This window comes from Nothobranchius furzeri, chromosome 5, assembly GCF_043380555.1.
Source record: "Nothobranchius furzeri strain GRZ-AD chromosome 5, NfurGRZ-RIMD1, whole genome shotgun sequence".
Taxonomy (NCBI): Eukaryota; Metazoa; Chordata; class Actinopteri; order Cyprinodontiformes; family Nothobranchiidae; genus Nothobranchius; species Nothobranchius furzeri.
Window position 1 is genome coordinate 67,733,322 of NC_091745.1, and position 23,362 is coordinate 67,756,683.

The 23,362-nt window shown below is 39.5% G+C and overlaps 1 protein-coding gene across 2 annotated transcripts in view; it reads left to right on the plus strand.

Annotated features, from left to right (window-relative positions):
• Nucleotides 1-23,362, plus strand: part of nagpa (N-acetylglucosamine-1-phosphodiester alpha-N-acetylglucosaminidase) — a 51,161-nt gene that overhangs the window by 22,450 nt on the left and 5,349 nt on the right. Inside the window, exons 6-12 of one of the 2 annotated variants that reach the window (XM_015949973.3) lie at nt 9,610-9,738; nt 9,891-10,096; nt 12,027-12,074; nt 14,481-14,609; nt 14,736-14,867; nt 17,276-17,354; nt 17,670-19,364. In XM_015949973.3, the coding sequence (XP_015805459.3) occupies nt 9,610-9,738; nt 9,891-10,096; nt 12,027-12,074; nt 14,481-14,609; nt 14,736-14,867; nt 17,276-17,354; nt 17,670-17,931 (985 nt within the window). In that variant the 3' untranslated portion in view covers nt 17,932-19,364. Of the gene's footprint in view, nt 1-9,609; nt 9,739-9,890; nt 10,097-12,026; nt 12,075-14,480; nt 14,610-14,735; nt 14,868-17,275; nt 17,355-17,669; nt 19,365-23,362 lie in introns of those variants that run through there. The other variant, XM_070551031.1, reaches the window with a different exon arrangement.

Here is a 23,362-nt window from a genome sequence, read left to right on the forward strand (position 1 = left end):
TTGCCGGCTTGCTTTCGTACCGGTGTGGGAGAGCACTCTGGCTCAGCCTCAGAGTCACGGTGTTCCCCCCCTTCCCACTGTCTGTTGTCATCAGCAGAAGGGGGCGGGGTCTTCTCCCCATCTTCCCCAGAATCGGTGCTGGCTTCCTCCTCGTCATCCTTCTGCCTTCCATTTTGCTGCCTTTCAGCTAGCATGCTCTGGAGCTTCATGATCTCTCGATCATGTTGGAGTTCTCTCTGATAGAGGATCAAGGCTAACTTAGCTAAGTGAACCTGGATTGGTTTTGTACCATCCGGGTTTTCTATTTGATCAATTACAGCTTCTAGCTCGTCGCTACGCTGTTCTTCAGTGAAATCCCTAGAAGGGTAGTCGGGTTCTCGAGCAACCGCGACCAGTTTGGACAATATTTGTCCAGAAAGTAGGCCAGGTTCATAGTCGTGGGCCGCAGCGCCACCTGGTTGCCGGGAGTTGGTCAGTTCACTACTCTGTCCCTCCATTTTAACAACCGAACCAAAAATAGCCTAGTAGAGCTTCTGCAGATAGCTCAAGCTGCACCTTTTGGGCAGCAACTGCTAGCTTTGTAGCAGAAAAACACTAAATTAACCTTTGTGCGCACAGGTTTTAGCGTTTTAAGATTGCACGGAATGCCGTGACTGATGCTTAAAATACTATTCCTTTCAGTATTTTAGCAAAAGCTGGTGCGTTGCCGTAGCAACGTCTTACAACACTTGCAGTGTTAAATATGCTAGTTATTCCTTCAGAATATTAGCAAACAAGGTTTTATCAGTCTTTGAGTGAAGGTTTCAGTTAGTTATAATAGCCACTGTGAGTTAAAGTCGCTAAATTAGCAGTTAATTTTAGCCTAAAAGGGTTAGTCAGAATTACTTACACGCTGCACCTTTAATGAGGAACTGAATTTTAACCTAAAAGGTTAGCCAGAATTAATTACACGTTGCACCTTTAAGGAAAAACTGAATTTTAACCTAAAAGGTTAGCCAGAATTAATTACACGTTGCACCTTTAAGGAAAAGCTGAATTTTAACCTAAAAGGTTAACCAGAATTAATTTACACGTTGCACCTTTAAAGAAGCACTGAGTTACTGGTGAGAGTTCGATGCAGCTTCCTGCTCAGCGAAATCAGCACCACTCTGTTGCTGGTTCAAGGCTGAACAACGGATTATTTTTAATTCAAGCTCTTTGGATTTATTTGTTTGTTTGTGCCGGATAGAAATCTCTGTGTATCCAAGCCTCACACGGGGCACCAATAAAATGTTGGGGTTATTAGGAGCAAACAATTAGTAAGCTTCAACTTACTTTTGGATTCTTCAATAAATTCTGTAAATATGGGAATATTTACTGATTTATTAATTAATTAAGATATTCTTAGATATACGGGGCACCATTCCCCTTTTTCCGGGGAAAAATTGAATCCAAAACTCTTATCAGTCTTTCTTGAAGTTCGTAGAATCCTTGGAGCAGAGACTTCTCTTCGACACAACAAAGCTACTGGAGACGAAAATCTGAATTTTATAACGTTTAATTAACAATTTGTCAAATGAATAAACAGTGGCATAAATGAATAATAACCATGTGATATAATAAAAGGATGTATATTCAAAATAATGTTCAAGGTGTTTTGTGTGTATGTAGGATGTATGAATGGGGTCCTTTGTTCTCACAAAGGAGTAGTGTGTGTGCGTGTGTATGGATTCAAAATGGAGTCTTGAATACAAGATGGCTGACTCCTTTGTCTGGCTAAAGTGTGGGTGGCAACTTGCACTTTAACTTCCAAAGCACTTAGAATCAGTAGTAACTTAACCTTAAATCACTCAAAACATTTCAAAGGATCATGCAACAACACAAAAGATTAATCACGAGTTAATATCCTTAGTTTATCAGCCTGGCCATGGCCGAACATTTAAAGATACCAAACAATGATTAATAAGCAGTTTATTCTTTCAAAATGACCCGAAGGACGAATTTGGAACGAAAGAGGAAAACACGAAGCTACTTTTTAAGCAATAGACGCGGTTTATTGCTTATTCTGGACTATAGAGGAAACGGGAGAAGAAAAGGAGAGAAAAAAAATGAGTTTTCTGATCACCAAAGCAGCAAGGCGTCCCCCGCTGTTATGATTTGACGGTTCTCCGTTTTTCTCCGCAGTTTTCAGCGTCATCCGCCGGTTTGATGCTTTCTCCGTTGTTTGGCTCCACGAGTGTTTCTCCACGGCTGGACACAAAGAAAACGAAGTTCCTTTTGGGCTGAGTTTGACAACTTACAGCGTTTCTGAGAGCTGGATGGAGTTGTTGTTTCTCTCCGCGGGTTCTGTGTCCTCAAACATCAGCTGGAGGGGAGCAGAAACGAGCAGATCAGCGGTCCCGTGGGCTCAACTTGGCTCTTAGAGCTTCCGCGTGCTCAAAGAAGTCGGAGCGTTCGACAAGCGTGTCCTCACCGCCAGGTATCCTGGGCAAAAGAACGAGGTTTCTTTGTCTCTGCTGAAGATTTATGGTCTTAGTTCGCGGGAAAAGTCCACGGCTTCCCGCACATGCGCAGAACGTGTTTCTGGTACTAGGCGGTAACATCACCCAATGCTTCCGTGTGCAAAGCATCATGGGAAATGAAGTTTCTTGGCGCTGATGTGATTATTTGCTTTCCAGAGCAATTTAAGCACAGTCATTTTGGAGAAAATCACTGCATAGTAATTTCCTCATGAGGTCAGACCCTCAACACCGAGATACTTAAACTCCTCCACTTGGGGCAGGACCTCATCCCTGACCCGGAGAAGGCCCTTTTCCTAATCAAGACCATGGTCTCAGATTTAGAGGAACTGATTCTCATCCCAGCTGCTTCACACTGCTGCGAACCGCTCCAGCGAAAGCCCGAGATCACGTTGTGATGAAGCCAACGGGACCAGGCCACCAAAACAGATGCCCTCCACACCTTGGCTGTGCCTAGAATCCCGTCCATAAAGGTTATGAACAGAATCGGTGACAAAGGGCAGCCTTGGCGGAGTCCAACTCTCACTGGGAACGAGCCCGACTTACTGCCGGCAAAACGGACCAAGTACAGTTTTGATTACATTTTAATTTAGCAAGGATTGGACTTTCTACAACGTCATTTGCCCTTGAAGTAAATTTGAATTAAAAGGTTTGGTTAAAATATTTCACACATAACACAAGGTTCTGCACTCAGCTGGAAACCAAACACTGACAGTGAAACGTGTTTTTCTCGTGCGTATACCAGAAGTATGAAAGAAAACAGAAACTTGGGTATCTATCTTAACTCACAAATTATTCTATTTAACTTGAGTGTTTGCTTCTGGAAAGTTTGTCGCAACAAAGTTAATGTCAACTTAGTCAACAAAAAAGAGAGACCAGTCCAATATTTTCTTCAACACGGGACAATGAGGTGATGGACTGATGCTGGTGAATCTGAGTAACGTTAAACGTAGCAAACAGATCACAATCAAAGGGTTTTATTGCCACACTGTATGTGCGAGAATCGCAACATTGGGAAATTGCTGTGATACGTGGTGCAAAAAAACATAAACGGTAAGTACTAATTAGAATTACGAAATAAACACAATGAAATGATAATGAAATAGGGAGGCAATAATTGGAGAGCAGCTACTATTTACAAGTCCGTGTAGGTACTAGTCAGAGCGGGTCAGGTCAGGTGCAAACACAACACAGGGCCAGGTGACTGAAACAAAGCAGATTAAAGGCCTTTTGTCAGCTGGAAAACTCATTTTACCAGATGAGCTAGAATCGTAAGGCTGATGTCAACCTCATCCCACTTAAGATAAATCCACCGATCAGTCGTATTGATCTGACTTTCCTTTTACCCTTGAATCAATGACCCTGCAGCTATTCCAAAGATTAATGGGCTGCTGTTAATTTTCCTGACTATAAATAACACAACACTCTGACATGTTGGAGAATATCTGCTGCCTTCTACGTGTTTTCTGTCAATATCAGGACACTGGCTGGGCAATAAAACATGTAAAGGTCAGGTCGAACTAAAGAGTGAGACTGACCTCCTGTCTGTTGGAAACAATTTACTTGGATGTTGAAATGACCAAGTGCTGGAGGCTGCTGGGGTGTCTTGTTTTGAAGAATACTTTGCTTAGATGTTAGTGATTGTGTGTATCCCGTTCACAAGCTTGTCAAATACAGACTTTATGTAAGCTCGGATTTTATAATAAGGATGTGTAAATAAGCTGTGTGGTTATCTTGTTTTGTTGAGCAAGTAAATAATAATGATTAAAATTAGGGATGTCCCGAGCAGCGTTTTAGGCTTCCGATCCCGATCCGATCTTTTAACTTCAAATCCGATCCGATTTCGAGTCCTGATCCGATAGTTTGCCTTTACTATTGAAATTTATAAAGCAGAAATATATTTGTAGCATGTAACTCAAGTTAACTTTCTAAGACTATTTTCATTAATAAGCATTACCATTATTGTTGTAAATCCCATGAAATCAACTTCCTGTTTTGAGATCGGATGTAGAGTGTAGTAGAGACGTGGATGAACGAGCTCATAGCAGACTAGGTTTCCCTGGATGGATGTAAATTCACATGAGCCGACAGGAGAGCGGAGCAATTCGGTAAGTGTCCCAAACATCTTGAGAAATGTAAATCGCCACTTGATTCATCATCCATTTGATTTATTTATTTATTTTATTTTATTTTATTTTTTGAAAACCTGACTATAAACAGGGCTAGACTAATACACGAGTATACAGGAGGTTTTTCTCAGGAATTAGCATATGCCAATGTGCTCATTGTCTATTTTGGGAGATTGGCAAGACTCGTCAGTTATAATTGCCGATCCATCATAAACCTTTGTCGGCTGTGCTGAAGAGAAAGGTACAGAACCAAATTATTTAATTAATTAGCTGTGCGTTCTCCTGACCTCTGTCCTCCGGGCCACACACACACACACGGGACTGTCTCAGCTGTTATTTTCGTTCAGGAGTGTGCACGTATAGCATGCGCCTCGTGCACGAGCCTACTATTGAAGCTGCCGTTACGCTTTTGGCCTGAGTGGGCAATCGCGAGCATAAAAATTCAAAAGTCCAAAAAGTCCCTTTAAAATGTATATGATGTATTTGGACAGCAATGGGCTTGGATAAAGATAATGTTATTTCTGTACTAAAAACCAGAAATGTCAAATAAGACACGCCAAAGCTGCCTCAACATGGTCTGTATTTCTGGACATTTTCGGTCAGGCCATTTAGCACAAACTTTTTTTTTTACAATATTATTATTTTCCTAAAATTAATTTAATTGGAAAATTCTGGCCAGACCATTCCAAGACACATCCAATGTTATCACAAATGTCGTTCCATCACAATGAAGGTGGTAAAAACGGCTTCCACCTAGCAGTCGCACCGCCCAAAAGAAATACAGCGAATGTTTGCATGTAAGTTCTCAATAAACACTAATACACTGCTTCTCAGTCAAAGTCAAAGTCATTTATTGTCATTTCTACCACATGTGCAAGACATACAGAGAAACGAAATTGAGTTTCAGTACACACAATTCAGAGATCAGACATACATGGGCAAGACACATGACAAGAATTGGTGACTGTGGTCATTCGCAACACGAGTCGCGCTACCTTACCTTCTAAATATCGATTCAGTTTCATAACATGATATACTGCTATATTTCTGTGTATTAATATTTTCTTACATCCCTATTATTAAGTACAGAATTTTACACCATTAACATCTCAAATACTCAAAATAGGCAAGGCAGCTTTATTAAATAACTTGTTTCAAACACAGGGGCAATTTAATGTGCTTTACAATTAGCATGAAATGGCACGACAATAAACAGGAGATAAAATTATAATTTATAGCTAAATGGAAAAGGTTTTGCAATTACATCACAGATTAGAGTGGAAATGATGCAGCATAAGAAACAATTCATTCAAAGCCTGATGAGTACATTAGGGTTTTACATTTTGATTTAAACAACCCTAGAATTGGGGCAGATCTGAGGTCCAGGGGGTGCTGATTTCATATGTGAGCAGCGTAGTAGCTAAAAGCATCTTCACCCTATTTGGTTCTGACCCGTGGTTCTACTAGCCGATTGTTACCTAAGGATCTCAGAGCCCTATCGGGTGTGTATACAGGAATGAGATCTGACATATATTTTGGCCCCATGCCATTGAGTGATTTATAAACTAGTAGGAGCACAAATATGTTTAGTTGTTTACTGGTAACCAGTGTAGAGATCTAAGAACAGGAGTGATGTGCTCTGTTCTCTTAGTTCTTGTTAAGACTAGCAGCAGCATTCTGAACAAGCCGCAGTTGCTTCACTGTTTTTTGGGAAGACCAGTTGGGAGACCATTGCAGTAGTCCAACCGACTAGAAATAAAAGCATGAATGAGTTTCTCTAAGTCAGGTCTGGACATGAGACCTCTGACTCTTGCTATTTGACGAAGGGGATAAAACACCGATTTAGTTATAGCCTTAATATGTCCAGAGAAGCTCGGGTCTGAGTCAATAACACCAAAATTTCCTACCTGCGTCGTTGTCTTTATTCCTTTGGAGTCCAGCTGAGCAATAACATCCATCCTAACCTTCTCATTGCCAAAGACAATAACTTCAGTCTTGTTTGTGTTTAACTGAAGGAAGTTTGACTGCATCCAGTCATTTACTTGCTCTAGACACTGACAGTGAGTCCAGCGGACAGTAGCCACTAGGTGATAGAGCTAGGTAGATCTGGGTGTCATTAGCATAGCTATGATAGGCAATGTTATTATTAAGTATGATGTAGTGAAACTGATTAGGCTCTTTTATGAAAGGGGAACCATTCTACATATTAATTTGAGATATTAATTTTAATAAATTAATAACCAAATTTTATAGTTTTAAGAAGACTCAAAGGTTGTTTTCATCGATAAACTGTCGATAATATCCGTGGGTCTGTGTTTCAGTTCAATGAAGAGACAAGTTTGAAAGTTAAAAGATTTAATTCTTCAAATTAAACTAATGATTTTGAAATGACAAGCATAGGAAACAACAATCAACATTGGCAACTTTGTTGAACAATCTTTAACAGTTGATATTATAAACTTGCTCAAATAGACCTTGTGTTGGATGTGCTGAAGATTGAGAGTGATGTGATTATGGATGTGTGTGTGCAAAATGTAGTGAAAATTGAGAATAAGGTGAGATGAGTGCGTGTGTGCGTCTGATTTTGCTTCAGAAAGGAACAGGTGTCTGAGTGAAAAGTGATGGTTTGAATAAACTTAGGTTCTGTTGGAAAAGATGCATCAACGCTATCTCTCGTGGACTGCCTCACCATATTAGGACCCTCTTTTAGACCCGGGACGTCAAAGGACGATGTTTCATCCAGGGGTGACACCTTGGCTGACAGAGAAGACGAAGGTGTGCTCCGACCCGGTCCAGAGATGACCTCGGTACATGTGATGATGAAGCGTTTGCAGATGCGCTTTCTTAAGTTTAATTTACTCAGAAAATCAAAGACTCTGGACGAGTCTGCGTTAGCGGTTGCAATTCAGCGATTCCTGGCTGGCTTGGCAGGAACAGCGTGAGGGGGGGGGGGGGGGGGGGTACAGGAGCCGCAGGCTCCCTTCCCCGGGTGCGTGTTCACCACGTCCGAACTCTCTCGTTGACAAACTCGAACTGAATCATTAGACTGAAACTTACCAAACCCAGCTCTCTTCTCAAAGCAAAACTTGTGCGTCAGCAAATGTGTTTGGAGTTTACTGTGAGAGTTTGTGTGTGTGTGAGTGTTTGAGTGAGTGTTTGAGTGTGTGAAGGTCACCACTAAAACATCTTCAAACATTATTTAATTAAGCATTGATTCATTAGTTATAATGATTTCCCAAAGCATAATAATCATTCATTTGATTAAAACACATTTATAATGAGTAAAGTGATAATACTGATCATTTAACAACTTAAAATAAAGGAAAGGAAGTTTAAAGACTTTGTTATGTTATGACTAGCTTTTCCATGAGAACACATCTTCTGGCACTGCAGGTGTTCAGATGTTATGGTTTCTCCCAGACTCGCTGGCGTTCAGGTCTTAATCTGTGGGTGAAAGTTCTCAGCGACCCAGCTTTGACCCAGCCGGGCAAAGTATAACCTTTTGCACAGAAAACCCATATTTCCTCACGTTACAATGACCTGACCCAGGGGGAGCATGTAGAGATTGAAGAGTAGCGGTCCTAGAATTGAGCCTTGGGGGACCCCAGATGTCATGGTAATCAGCTTTGATTTGTGATCCCCAATAGAGACAACACAGTCCCTGTCTTTCTGATATGATTGGGACCAGGCAAGGACTGTACCGTATAGTCCCACCCTGTGTGTGAGCCTGTCAAGGAGTATGTTGTGGTCCACTGTTTAAAAAGCTGCACTGAGGTCGAGCATCATCAGGACAGATGCTTTACCTGTGTCAGTGTTTAGACGAATATCATTTAAAACCTTGATCAGGACTGTGGTGCTGTCTAAAGCATGACTGAAAACCATCCATAATGTTATTTAACTCCAAAAAGTTGTTTATTTGGATCATTACTGCTTTTTCGATAATTTTCTCAATCAGAGGGAGATTGGAGATCGGTCGGTAGTTGCTCAACACTGAGGGATCTAGTTTCCTCCTTTTGGAAGGGGTTATAACAGTGGCAGTTTTCAGTGATTTAGGAAAATTTTCTGAAATTAAAGATCAGTTAACAATTTCCAGTACATCCGCTTTCAGGCAGCTGAAAACATTTTTAGAGAAGTTTGTTGGCAGGCTGTGCAGACAGCAGGTAGAAGAATTCAAGGTCTTTACTATATCCTCAGGTGTTTTACTAATCAGGCTGAAAGCTGGCATTATAGCCAGGTTGTTGCTGTGTGGGTGTGTCAATGGTCTGGTTGTGTAGAGGAATGAATGGCTAATCTAATGTTTGTAATTTTGTCAGTGAAGAAGGACACAAACTCATTAATACTCAAAATAGTTTATTGTTGAACAATGCAGCCACATTATTTCCTTATGTTATGGCATAGCCCTAAAAAAGCTGTAAATACTAATTAGCTGCCTTATGCTAACATGTGCTAGTAAAACTAGCTTCTTGTCACTGCTGGTTATTAAACTAAATTCAGTATAAATCACCAAATAGACAAAAGCTAAAAGTCGCCACCGAGTAAATACATCCTTAGCTCTGGTTGGTTTCTCTATCGATACACACTAAAGCGATCAGGCTCACGGTGTGTCACATCTAAAATGGTCTGGGCAGAAACATCTCGGTTCTCAGTCTTTCTATTGAGTTAGAAAGTTGACATTACTACAGTCTCACTTCTTCAGCAGATGGTTGACACGTTCAAATAGTTCAAGACATAATATTGCCCATCCATAAACTCAACCTAACAATTAAATAGAAATTTAGATTTTTGAGTAGCATAATGATGATTTAGACGTAAATGACCCAAGTACATGTAAATCACATGTTAGTAGTTAGAATTAATAAATTGTATAAATAATTTTATATTGTTTATGACTGGCTCTTGTTCAGTGAAAACTTAAACACTTATTTGTTCAGTACACTTTTGCAGCTTTCTAACTACAGTCATATTTTTCTCTGTCTATACAGTATGAACCTTTGGCAGTTAGCCAACTATATGAAAGACAATGGAGTGATTAATGCCATTAATCTGGATGGAGGGGGCTCTTCCACCTATGTGGTTAATGGCTCTTTGGCCAGTTACCCATCCGATCACTGGTGAGTCTCTATGTTTGATACATGAAAGGTTGCTTTAAAAAATGTTTTGTTGCTATTTTCTTCCATAAAAAGTTGCAATTCTTTTTTTATTTTTATTTTATTTTTTTAAGTTTGTCCTTTTCCCCTTGATTTTCTCTAATTTTCCCTCCCAGTAAATCAGACAGCAAGTGGCGCTGTAGCCGGGAAGTCTCTACTGTTCTATGTGTTCATAAACGTCGATGCCAGCCAGCAAACTGCAGTGGGAACGGTGAATGTGTGGATGGACACTGTCTGTGTAAGAAGGGCTGGCAGGGGTCTGCCTGTGACTCTCTGGTGTGTCAGCCTCCTGCCTGTGGACCCCATGGTGTTTGCACCCAGGGTAAGTGTAGAGGTAGAGGTCTTCATAGAGTTAACTAGTTTGGTTAACTCAGGCAAAGAGACAGGAGCAAAGCTATCAAGGATGATGCGCCTGGTTGGAGTCGGGAGAGGAGATAAGGCTGAAGGAGAGATGCTAGATCTAACCTTATTGACTTTGTCCACAAAGAAAGACAGAAAGTTCTCTCAGTCTGTAACAGAGTGGATGGAGGCTGTAGGAGAGGCAGGAGAGACGATGCTGCTGATGGTGTTAAACAGCACCTTGGGGTTCCCTTTGCTCTGGGACACCAGGTTGGAGAAATAGGAAACCCTAGCGTCTCTGACTGCAGAGTTAAAGGATGTCAGAAGATCCTTTAGGGTTAGGGTTAGCAAGGTGGAAAAGAGGAGGTTGGAGAAAATTTTGAAAAAGTGGCCGGTGACTGCGGCTAAGCCAAGCACAGGTGCCATCTTGTTGTCGACCGGAAGCCAGAATCCAGGTCAGGTCAGAGTCCATTTGCTCTTGCTCTATCGCATTCTTTTCCTAGATTCCTCTGATGAGGGATTTCTAGCTTTCTTTGGCGGATCTACCATTGCTAAAGTCTCTAAACTGCGAGTCTACTACAGACATATATACGTAGACGCGCTGCCATAGTTGCTGGCCGCTAGCCTGGCCTGCCAGACTCCTCCTCAGTTTAATTCTGCACAGAGAGAGGGTCTGGGAACTCTCCTATTCAAATAACCCCACCCCGTGAGAATTATAACCGAGGCAATCAGCGCCAAGTAGCGTACGCCACACACCAGAACACTGAGTATGTCGAACAACAGTTCAACTGAAGCGGAGTTCGCTGCGGCTCTTTCCTCTAAATGACTTGGACACGTCTTTAAAACAACAAGTAGAAGCACTAAAAGCCTTTCTTCTAAAGAAAGATGTTTGCGCCGTTGCTAGACGCCATTTTTGACTACAGCTGAAAAACTGCAGACGTCACACACAACGACGCTCAGTTTCTCAAACAATGAAGACAGTGGCGGAGTTTGCTGCGGCTCTCTCCTCAGTTCTAAATGACTTGAATGTCTTTAAAACCACAAGTAAACGTGCTAAAAGCCTTTGTTCTAAAAAAAAATCAAAGATGTTTGCGCCATTGCCAGACGCCTTTTTTTTATGTTTTTACTACAGCTAAAAAACTACAGCGTTGTGCGGTACAGCTGACATTTTCGTCTTTTTTGTGATTGGTTATTTTTGAGCTGCCTAGTCCCGCCCCTCAAGTACCTCTCTGCCTGTGAGTTACCAGACTCTTTCTCTGTGCAGCATTAAACAGACGTAGGCTAGCTGGCCGCCATTTTAGATGGGTCTCCATTCGCCCCCAGTGCATTAATTTCTACAAAGGAAGGTGCTACCCAACTAAAAAGCACATTTTATCAAGCGGTTTCACAAAATCAGACACAAGTTGCACACTGTAGTAACTTTGGACTTTTCTACAATCTGCTTTGAAGAGTGAGACCCATCCGTAAAGCAATACGCAGTCAGTGCTAACAGCAGTGGACCGTGGATCAAAAACGGTACGGTGCGGTAAACAGACATGGGACCCCATAACACTATCACAGCTCTGAAAATGAACATAATAGATGATAGTATGCCACCAGAAAAAATAACATTATTTAAGGTGTAAAAGTTGCGGAATGGGGCTTTAAAGCAATCAAACCTTAAAGGAGCACAAAACTGTTTAGTCACCCTTCTGTCTCTTTCTTATATCCTGTGCATTTAGAGGCTCTGTAACTCTCCTTTCATGATTGTTCTGGATTGCATTTGAACGCATTTACTCAAGTTTTACTTAATAGGTGTCTGGAGTGAGAAGCTATGTGCTTTTTGTGCAGACTTAAAACAGTTTTGTTGCTGCTGTTGCAGGGTCCTTCAATTAAGCCACGTATCTGTTGTGTGTCATTTGTCTTTGTGACAGATGGATGTGTCTGTGATGCTGGATGGAGGGGAAAGAACTGCAGTCAAGGTAAATAAGCATAAAATGGCCAGGCATGTTGAAAAGTAAAAATGGTGAAGTGATTGAAACAAATGCTGATTTTGAAGTGCCCCAATTAAACGGTCAGTGGATTTTTTGACAGCTTTGGGGCAGTAGTTGATATCTCTAGATAAGTCTGAACTTAAACTCAGTCTAGCATAACATTTCGTGAGTCAGATCAATCCTGATAAAACCCGACCTGCTTGATTTCAGTCTTTCTCTTGCAAATAAACATGCAAGTTCTCAGAAGCCCTTTATTTGAGAAATTCTGCTTCTTGAGATTGTTTTCAGTAGCCATGCATCTTAACCCTTTGATGAATAATGGTCACTACAGTGGACAGGTACTCAAAATTGTTATTTATTTATTTTTGCTATTAAGCACAGCTGTTGAAGACTTTATTGCATGTGAGCCCCTCCATTTGGACTTCAGTAAGGCAAGCCAACATATTTCATGTTCAGAATGCACGCTGTCCACTGAGATGGACATGTAATAAAGTATTTGTAAATTAACAAAATGTCACAAAAAATATTTGTTGAAATTTTTTTCATTCACACCTAAAGATGAATGAAAAAAATTGTTTAAAAATCATGGTTGAAGATCTCATAATTCATGCATCAGAGGGCTAAGGATCGCAATCTGTACACACTTTTTAAAAGCGTTCATAGTATTTTACACACAGTCTCTAAGGATTTTAATTCCATTTTCAGAAAATAAATACCCCTCAAAAATCTAAAATGGGTAAACATTTGGAGCCAAACCAGTTGAAGAAGGCCTCTACAGCAAACCTAGAGTGGCTTGCATTCTGTCACATTTGCAGAAAGTGAGGTAAAGTTTACCGTGATGGTAGGCATTCACAACACTTAAGAGGTCCTTCACTGAGAAACCGTTTTTTTTACTAATTGTTTTTAGAAAATGATCGGCCACTCTTACCCTAATTTCACACGGAAAGCATCGGCGGCGTGGAATGGCAGCGGAACTCCACTGCTTCAAATAGAATCCATTATAGTCCATGTACTGTTTCAAACCAGCAGTGACGCTGCAATTTCCAGGCGCGTCCCTGAAGCGGCACGCCGCGCCGCTGAAGATAGGATCGGGTTTTATTTTTGCAGCGTGCTGCTTCTGGGATGCAGCAATTTCCGCATTTAACATATGGCTAGACAGGAAATCACACAAGATTTCAGTGTAAAATCACTGGTAAATTTCTAAATAAAAGTACTGCAGCGATGCTATTTCATAAATATGAAGCTTGCATGTGACCCAACAGCTTATTTATACACAGCATTGTTCCAGAAGTGCAGCGTTGTGTTTTTCATGGCTTTAATCCTGGCAGTGGAGAGGAACAGCATCATATATGACATCAAACAGCGATATCAAACATGATTTCCTTCTTTTTGGTTTAATGGCGGATTGCATAAACAAACCGTAACCTGAAGTCTTGAGGGATCATGTGATCTTGGAGTCCAGCGAAGACCACAACGAGGAGGCCGTGCCGCTGCCAAGACTCTCCCGTTGTGAAAAGGACCGCTTTGAAGTTCGCGAGTGAACCGTTCTGCTGCAGTTTCGAGCCGCCGAAGCTTCTAGCATCAAACCGATGTTAGTTTAACATGCAGGCTGAACATGAAAATAGTCTCCTGCACTTATCGTCTGCATTAGCTTCTGATAGAAAATAGACTGTGAAACTTTAGGATTTGAAAAGCCTAACAGATCTTTGTCACACTGTCACAAAACATTGATGGACTCACCCATCTTGACTCAAAGGCTATTGTTGGTTTAGCGTCCAGGAAACGGCAGAGAACGTCTTGAGTAGTGAAAGCTAACTGTTAGTGTTGCAATCCCCCGGATCTTTTACACGGACCTTTACCGTTAGCATTAGCAATCTGAAGCTACTTTCTCCTCTGGCCAAATTCCCCATGTTCAAGCAGGTGCACCGGAGCTTTTTTCCCAGAGTACGACATACAAGGCATTCGTTCCTAGAGACAAATGCATTAAAAATATGATTGAAGGTCCTTTTTAAGAAACTTGTCTGAACCATCATTGTAATGATGAGAGATCATGGAAGAACTTGCTTTGTGAGATTGAGCTTAATGTTAAATTTGAGATTCAATCCAAACTGCTCCAATGCCATAAAAACATAACTGATCGATGGGTGATGTGCATTCCTCAAAGGAATCCTGGGCCTTTAATTATTTTTGAGTTTGAGTACAGTGACTATTTAATTTATTTATTTGTTGTTGGATTGTATTTTTTATTTTTTAAATTAATATATTACCCAGAATTATATGAGTCTAATTTGCTATCAGGTGTTGTTTAGCACGTGGTGTTCATCTAAAAACTAACACAAAGCGTAGAATTTGTCCCGAACATCATTATTGTTTGGTTTTGGCTCTTCTCCATAGAGTGCCTGACAGGTTTCTATGGTGACAGTTGCAATAAAACTTGCTCCTGTGCAAATGGTGGTTCCTGTGACCCTGTCAGCGGACGCTGCACCTGCCTTCCTGGTTTCTATGGGGAAACCTGCAAACAAGGTACAGCTGTGTTACACCTGATGGGCACATAGGCTTTGAAACATGAGCACATGAGCCACTAACACCTTTAAAATAAGAAAATATCTGATCTTTGAATCAAGTTTCTCTCCTTTCTTTTCCTCTCAGCGTGTCCGCTGGGTTTCTTCGGCCTGTCGTGTGCTGAGAAGTGTGACTGTGACGATTTGTGTTCCTGTGACCCACAGACAGGAAGCTGTAACGTCACGTTTCAAGGAGAGACCAATAACACCTTACACGATGGTACAAATATGTTTTTTGTTTGTTTGTTTGTTTTTAGCTTAAATGTGCTCAGGTGCTGGCATACATGCATACATACTAATACATATTTTCATGTTTCATCTCCATTTTTCTTGTTTTTGACTAAATCAGCTCTGGGTGCACCTGTCTCTGGTTTTATGGATCTAGTGAAATATGTCCAAAAGAGCTTGAACATCGTTTATTTATTTTAAAAGAAAGAAGATATCTGAAAAGTTCCATATTTTGAGATATTTCTACCTGATATTTCCTTGTTTACTTTCACTTCCCAACAAAAGGCTGCTTTGTGAGTTTGAGCCTCTGAATGTGAACATTCTGTTTCCCTGTGCAAGGTGCACGTGCACACATGAGGAATGCATTTGACTATTTGTATAGAGACAAAGAAGACATGTCTGTCTTTATTGCTGTTTAACAAGAGCAGCACAGTGACTTCATCTGAGATTACAGACACTTTATATGATATGCAGCACACATCTAATCATATCTGTAGTTCATAACCTTATATTTTATTACCTAGGCTGAAGAAAAGAGCTTTTATAGAAAGTGAAACTGTTACCTGAGCCCTGTTTGTTTCTTCTCTTTTGTGGGTCAGTTGCAGCTCTTAGCCCAGAGCATGTGGATAGATGGAGTCCATCATAGGGATGGGCAATAACCGGGACAAAGCCCAAACAAACACAAAAGCGTCCTCAGGAGAACTGACAACAAAGAACCTGTTACAGATTAGTTTTCTAAGTTATGACTCAAAATATTTTAACATAAAACACGTGATTTTTAATCATTAGAAGATAAAAGGAAGAAAAACACTTGTTTATTGTGTTGTATATACGGTACTTGGAAATACTTTTCAAAGGTTAAAAACTTATTTAAAAAAAATCACTTTTTCTATTAGTTTTTCATTTAACGTATACCGCATGATGGCACAGTTTGTAGCTGTTGCCTCAAAGAAAGAGGGTTGCAGAAATAACCTGCGTCCTGGCAGCGGTGAGTTAGCATGTTCTCCTTGTGTGTGTGTTTGTGCGTGCGTGCATGTGTGTGTGTGTGTGCGTGCGTGCATGTGTGTGTGTGTGTGTGTGTGTGTGTGTGTGTGTGTGTGTGTGTGTGTGTGTGTGTTTTCTCTGGGTACTCCAGTTTTTTTTTTCCCACTAACATAAAACATGCATGCTAGGTTAATTCACTGCATTGTAAACCTAACCTTTAAGCATGAGCGTCTGCCACATAAACAAAAACTTTATGTAGTTGTCCGTTAAGAGCTGATAGATGTAGTTTGTTAGCTTTATTAGTAATAATTTGTTAAAATGAAAACAACTGAACTAGAACATGTCCAGTTTTTTTGACAGGACCAAACTACAAAACCCTGTTTTCATGTTTCATGGGGGATGCATAGATATGAAAATAATTCTAAATATTGCTGTTGTGGCCAAATAAATGACTTTTATTGATGTTTTATTAACAATATTTACGCACAGACACACATTTGTACTTCTGAGAGGTATACTATGACTATCACATTTAGGCCTAGGCGATAAATTGATTTAATGACAGAATTTCAATTTTTTGTTGCGGGCGATTAAAAAAAAAAAAGGTTAATCGAATTTTCATGTAATAAGGCCTTTTTGGCCCCCCGGATCTTCCGTAGTGTTAGTTTCACATAACCGCAACAACAACGTCACAGCACGCACATGAAACAGCAACAGCAAGCGACTTTATGGCCACCGGTGAGAGTGGGAAGTTTGTTTCTAAGAAAGGAATGAAATCATCCGTTGTTTGGAGCTGGTTTGGGATTGCTGTGACAGACGTGGAGTGTGGCACTTTTATTCCAAGAGGGTGTTCATTTATTCATTGTTCAACTCAGAAATGAGGGTTACATTTGTCTTGCGTGTGATAAAATAAAAAACAAAATTGGCTTTAAGGTGCCGTCCATTTGTACTTATTGCTCTTCTTAATAATTGAGGGGGAGAGAGAATTGGAAAAAAATTGTAAATCAAATTAAAAAATGGTTGTATCGCCCAGTCCTAATCACATATCAACAAAACCTACACGGAAATAAACTATGGTTAATAATATTGGCCCAGTTTTACTTATCGGACCGATACCAATATGTTAAAAACAGATATTGAAGCCGATATATCGCGTATCCCTGATTAAAGGCTTTTGTTTCGTCACCACTGGTTTCTATTAGACCTCGTATTAAAACGAGCATTTTTCCATCTTTAAAATTGGAAATTTTAGGGTTCAAATCAAGTTTCCTGATGAGTTTGTTTTGCAAAAAACAAAATTCTGAAAGAAAGGAGTGACCAGAATTTTATTTACAAAGCAACAACCTAACCCAGAGCAAAAGCTAAATGAAACCACCGGTCGAATAACAACTTTCTCTTTTTATTGCTCCTCTACAGCTGGACTCTGTCTGGCCAAACAAATGTTAACATCTTGGAAACGAGAAGATGCTAACAATGAGAAGCCTTATCTGAGAGAGTAAGTGTCAAAGGTCAAACTGACCTCATTCTCACCTCTGACCTTTCAATTTGTTTAGAAACCAAACCCAAAAATTCACAAAGAAAGCATAACACTTTACAAATAGGGTCCCTTTATTAGTGTTACTTAGTGCATTATTGGGCATTAATAAACTATTAAGTAAAGTATTAACAACTGCTTAGTCATATGTAGTGCATTACTAAGCAGACCCCCTCTGCCCTTTGTCCTAACCTTAAGGACAATAACGGGGGCGTTAATAAAGGGACTCTTTGTTTACTCTCTGATCAAAAGTCCATTAAACTCTTCTCTCCTCAGGCGATCGTGGTTGATCATCACTACAACCCTGACTGTTGTTCTGATGGCCAGTCTGACCGCTCACGCGGTTCAAGCGTGTCGCGGCTCGGTGGCATCCCACTCCGCTGGGCGTCGAGATTATTCCTACGTCCCGCTAAGCAAGATGAACGGAGCTTTTTTGTGTGCCAAAGATGCTGAAGATAACAGGAAAGGGAATGCTGAGTTGGAAGATTCTGACTCTCAGGATGAAATTTGGTCTCCGACTGGATCAGGGAGGGCGTAGCGGTCAGGGCCAGCAAGGGTAAGGAGTTCTTATACTGCTACTCCACAAACGGGCACACTAAAACGAAGGCTGTGTTGTTTAGTCTTCTGGTGTATCTCTATCCTGGATTGCTGAAATGAAATAGGATAAAGCACATCCTGAGAGAAAACTGCCCTGCAGGGATTTTCAGAACTATTTTGGCTGCTTTTCAGGAGTTCGTTTACGATTTTTGCACCTTTGAACCTCGGGACGACCAATAAGTAATTACACCTTTATTTTTCTCCTGGGTCCTTTCCAGCTCCACGGATGATGATGTTTCCCAGTGTTTGGCTTTGAATGCTGATCTGTAACACAAACTCATGTTAATAAGTTGCCCAGGAGTCAGATTAGTCAGCATCCAGGGTTAAATTGCCATAGGAACACACTTGATTACCATTGGGTTTTCTGCCACCAATCAGTGCGTGAGGTAATCAGAAACGGAAATCAATGTATGGTTTTGTTGTCAGGGCTTTCAAAGCCTTACATTTTAGTAGGAACTATCTGGATTCACAACAATTTGTCAAACTGTCCAACTATAAAACTATTATTAGTGAGATTTTGTCAGGTTTTCATCAGAACTGATTAACATTTTATAGTTTACCAAATTTAAAGTTTTAGTTACAGAACAAAACATCAGTGTTTGAAACTCGTTGAAGCCAGCTTTAAAAAAAAAAAAGCTCAGCATGAGTTTGATGGGGTTTTTTTTAGTTCATGAGTTTGGCTGCTTATTTAATTCAAAATGGCAGTATTCTATTTCTTCTATTAGTTTTTACAGTTTCAACAATCTTTATGGTTCATCTCTAAATACAAACTGCTTATGATAATGTTCAAACTAGTGTTCAAATCTTTGCAGAACAATAAATCAAAGAAGCCCAAATGGCTTTAATATAATATAGTTAAAGAATGTTTTTAGCCACTTTAAGTATTTTTCTGACTGCTCATAAAGTCTAAAATTAATATAAATGTCAGAATTCAGGGATTTATTTTCTTTACTTTTTGTTTTCTGGGTTGTTTACGTGTTACTCGTGTCTTACCTTACTAATTACTCTGGATACATTTCAGCAAAGAGTTGTTGTTCAAGTGAAATACTCATTCAAACATTCGTCATGCAATTCTTTTTTCTCAAAGGGCTATGTTTAGGCTTCCGAAGCATCGCAAGTGGTTGTTTCCAGTTTCTGAAAAGTTCTCGTGTCGTGGGAAACCAGCCAAGAAAATTCTCGGCGTGGTTTGTTTATGGCTTCATTCACGTTGGAATGTTCCAAAATCTGAATGTTAACGTGGCGCATATTAATCACGTAATTCTTTGGTTGAACGTAACGCACCAAGAATGAGTTTGTTTGTTTGGTACGGATTGTTGCTGCTCACAAAAACTGTAAATTTCGATTTTTTTTAAATAAAGAATCTGTCTGGGGTAATTGTGTTTATTTTTTTCAGACCCATAATAAAGCATTTGCATTATTTATATGTTTTTTTGTAAAATAGTCTTAATTTCTACCTGGTGCCTTGAATGTTTGTCATTTTATCGAGGGGGGTGGGGGGGGGGGGAAGAGTATATTAGCTAGAGGCCAGCCGATATATTCATTTTTTTTCTATATCGGCGGAAATTATTTTTAAAAGCCAATTAAAAATAAAAAAATCAGGCACCTGTGTGGCCAACTGCTGCCACTACCATACTGAAGAAAGAACCCAAAGGACCCCAGCACTGTTTTTTAAGGTTTTGAGTTCGTTTTTTATATTTGAATTTCAATAAATATTAAGAGATTTAGTGACATATCTCATTTATATTGCACACCGTGAGGGTTCAGTTGTCTTTCACAATCAATGTGCTGCTAAAACGTATATCGGCCTTAATAATCTGCTTTAGATATCAGCCATCGGCAACAAAATTCTTTAAAAATTGGTGTTGGCATCAGCTTTAAAAGAAACCATATCAGTCGGCCTCTAATATTAGCATCGTTAACATATTGGTGTTCAGACTGAGATCGATATTGACTACAAACTTTTAAAATAAACCTTTCTGCATTCAAATTTTTTATCTACCAAAATGTGGAGCTTCAAAATGGCCACAAATGTCAGAACAGATTCTGTAATGCCGCAGGTATGCTCTCCTTCCTGTTTGTTTCATACTGAACCCTGCAGCTCAAATGTTCTTCTCACGTTTTCACACAATAGCTGCAGGAACTTCAGCTTTGTTCAAGCTGTTGAAGAATATTATCGCCAGCTGCATTTATTTTGGAAGCAGCCACCAGATATATTTCCAACTACATTTTTACACTATTTTTACGAGTTGTGAGCTGTTTTGTTAAAAAATGAGACTAAACAATTTTCCTCACAATGTGTTTGTAGTACTGTTGTAAAGGAAAGCCTTACAGGAGAATTTTGCTGCAGATTTCTCTTCCTGCAGGATCAAAGTCCTTCAGAAAATCATTTATTTAAACTAAACAGTTTTAAAAAATCCTCAATTTACTTGACGTGCACTGCTGCCTTTTTATATGAAACCTCTCTGATGTATTTTTTCTTCTATCTAGCATGGATTTATTTAAACGTCCACATTTTCTGTTTTTTTTTCCAGCAGCAGTTTCTCTGTACTCTCATGAAGTTATTTTGATGAAGAGAGAAAACAGGCAGCGTTCTAATATTAAAACTACTGAATGAGCTGCAAGATTGCAGCTAAGCCAAAGTTACTATTCAGGACATGAAGAACCAATGACCAGCTGATTCCCCTTCAAACACCCCGCCCTTCCATCTGATGCACTCAGCTGATGCAACCCAACAGGACGATGTCATTTTCAGTTGTCCCTTCAGACTTTCCAGACAAATGTTGAAAGATTGTTCCTTTCTCCTTGTTAAAAATAGCCATCAGGAAACCGTTTTTTTTTTCCAACATAGTCAGCTTTTTTTATAGGTTGCGTCTGCACTTGTCACTGCATTTTCCTCCTGGGTGTGCTTTCGTGTTTGTGGTTCTGTGTGTCAAAGCTTATCGTGACTTCAAGTGACACTCCACCCGAAATCATTCTGCTATCTAACACTCCAACATTCAGCTCCTCCTGCTGTCTGTCTCCAAAATACCCCGATCTTAGGTTCGACTCAGAGCAAAAATGTCTTTTCAGGAGAATTTATGTTCATTCAGTTGTACAGAAATTCACCGAAGGCTACGGTTAGATGCAAATAGCACTTATCTGACTCATGTCTGTTGCTTTAAACCAACCTGTTTACAGACAGCAACAAGGATTAGTTACACTGAGTTTTAATCAAATGGAAAAAAGAACATGTTATTAAAAAAAAAGACTTTTTCTTTACGAAATCAAACAATCAGCCCATTATATTGATTTAAGAAAGTAAAACTTAAGAAAACATGGACAAAATCTAGTCAGACAAAAACTTCTAAACTCTTTGGTTTTCTCATTTTTACATTATTGTAGTTTTTGTAGTTGCGTGATCATTTGTGTGGTAAATAGTTGCCTCAAACTTTATTGTTTTCTTCAAATGCAAACTGAACAAAAACCATCAATGTGTTCATATTTAATAAAAAGTTGTGTGTTATTTCCAGCTGAAATAACCTCCCTATATTATAAAATGACTTATTATTTCAGTTTAACCAACCAGCATCAAATCCATGATCCCGGACAAGCCCCCAATATTATCTACCAGCTGGCAAAGGCACTGAAGCATTATAATAGACTCCAGATCATTGTTTATAAAGTTTACAAACTAAGTGTTTATTTCAAATATATGAAAAAAATTAAAGGGAGGGAGAAACATACACAAAAAGATGTGCCTTTATAGACTCCTCCCACAACACTCAGGTGTGTTGCAAAAAGTTGAGGGTGAAAAAAACCCATTTTGAGAAAATACACTTTTTCTCTTTAATCCATGAAAGCCTGAAAGCATAGCTAAACAACTTGAATTATTGAGTACACAACTCATTGGTTAAACTGTACATCACAGGTGTAAAAACCTTTCAAGATGAGGGCCAAATTTGTCAAGTTAATGGTCCTTGCAAACCACAAAAATGTAATTTTTTTAATTAAAAAAAATGCAAATAATTTTTGTGTTATTTTCTATTATTGTCAAAATATGTCCAGAATGTGCATATTAATAAAAATCGGAACATAAAAATGCCAGAAAGTGTTGATTTATGTCAACAGCTTATAAAGTTCACCATTGCAGAAATGCAATTGGGGTCCACGCAAAATCACTCTGAGGGCCAAACATGGCCCCTGGGCCACACTTTGGACGTGTCTGCTTTTTAATCAAGTGAAATTGATTACATAAAATTTGTGTGTGTTTTATAATACCGACCTTGCTTTTTTGTTATGCTGCTAGTTGTAAAGCTTTGAACTCAGAGGTCATTGTGTTACAGCCTGGCTCACATTCCTCTCTGCAGGCTCACCTCCTAAACATAAACCTACCACTGAACCTTGAATAACTGCTGGTCTCCAGGGCAACAGTAAGCTGCTGGAGGAGAGACTGCCACCAGGCTGAGAGTACTGTAGATACCACAGGTCTGAACAAGAGCTTAGAGACAGATCTTATCGTCTAAATGCCCCCGACGACCTGATGAGCTGTTTGGCCTCCAAGCCTCAGTTCCTTAAAAGACCTACTCCTAACTTAGTGATAAAATTTTGTTTGGGTTACAAAAAATGAATTTTTAGATTTAGATAAAGATTAGCAGCCTTTGCTACTTGCACTTACAAAACAAGCCCTATTTGTAAAAAAAAAAAAAAAATCATAGATTTAGACATTTTATCAGTATTGATATTTCTGAAGCAAATTAAAAATCAACCTTATTCTGGTAATAATTAAACGAGTGCTTCTTCAATTTGCGCACAAATGTACAAACGTTGTCGCGGCACACTCAATGAGTCATCAGCAAGAACAACACAAGGTTCTTGACCCTGTGATCTATTCACAGTATTGTGCAACACTTTCGACAAACATTAGACTTATTACATAAGGAGAAGGGATGCGATTCCACTACAGTTGTAGGAGATGAAGGTTATGTTTTATGTTGGCGTTAGTTTTCATGACCTCTTTTCTCTATCTTCGTCAACACACACACACACAGAATACAGAGTTGTGTCTCCATCCCTTCAGAGGACATTATATTGACTTTGTTCCAATTACTGGATCAATATAACATTAAGTCCAACCTGAAATGTATTGATTTGTTTAATGTGGACTGTTTGAAGCCTCCATAATGTGTAATTAATTGATTTTATTGAGTTTGTGGCATCAGTTAAAAGAAAACAGAATTTTGAAACATTTTGCTCATTATGGAATTAACATGTTTATGACTTTTACAGTTCCTGAATTACTGGATTTACTGTAAAATAAATCTAAAACTTCAAACTTGCAAAGCATTTAATTTTCATGAATTTTCTATGACTCTTTTTTTTTTTTTTTTTTTTTT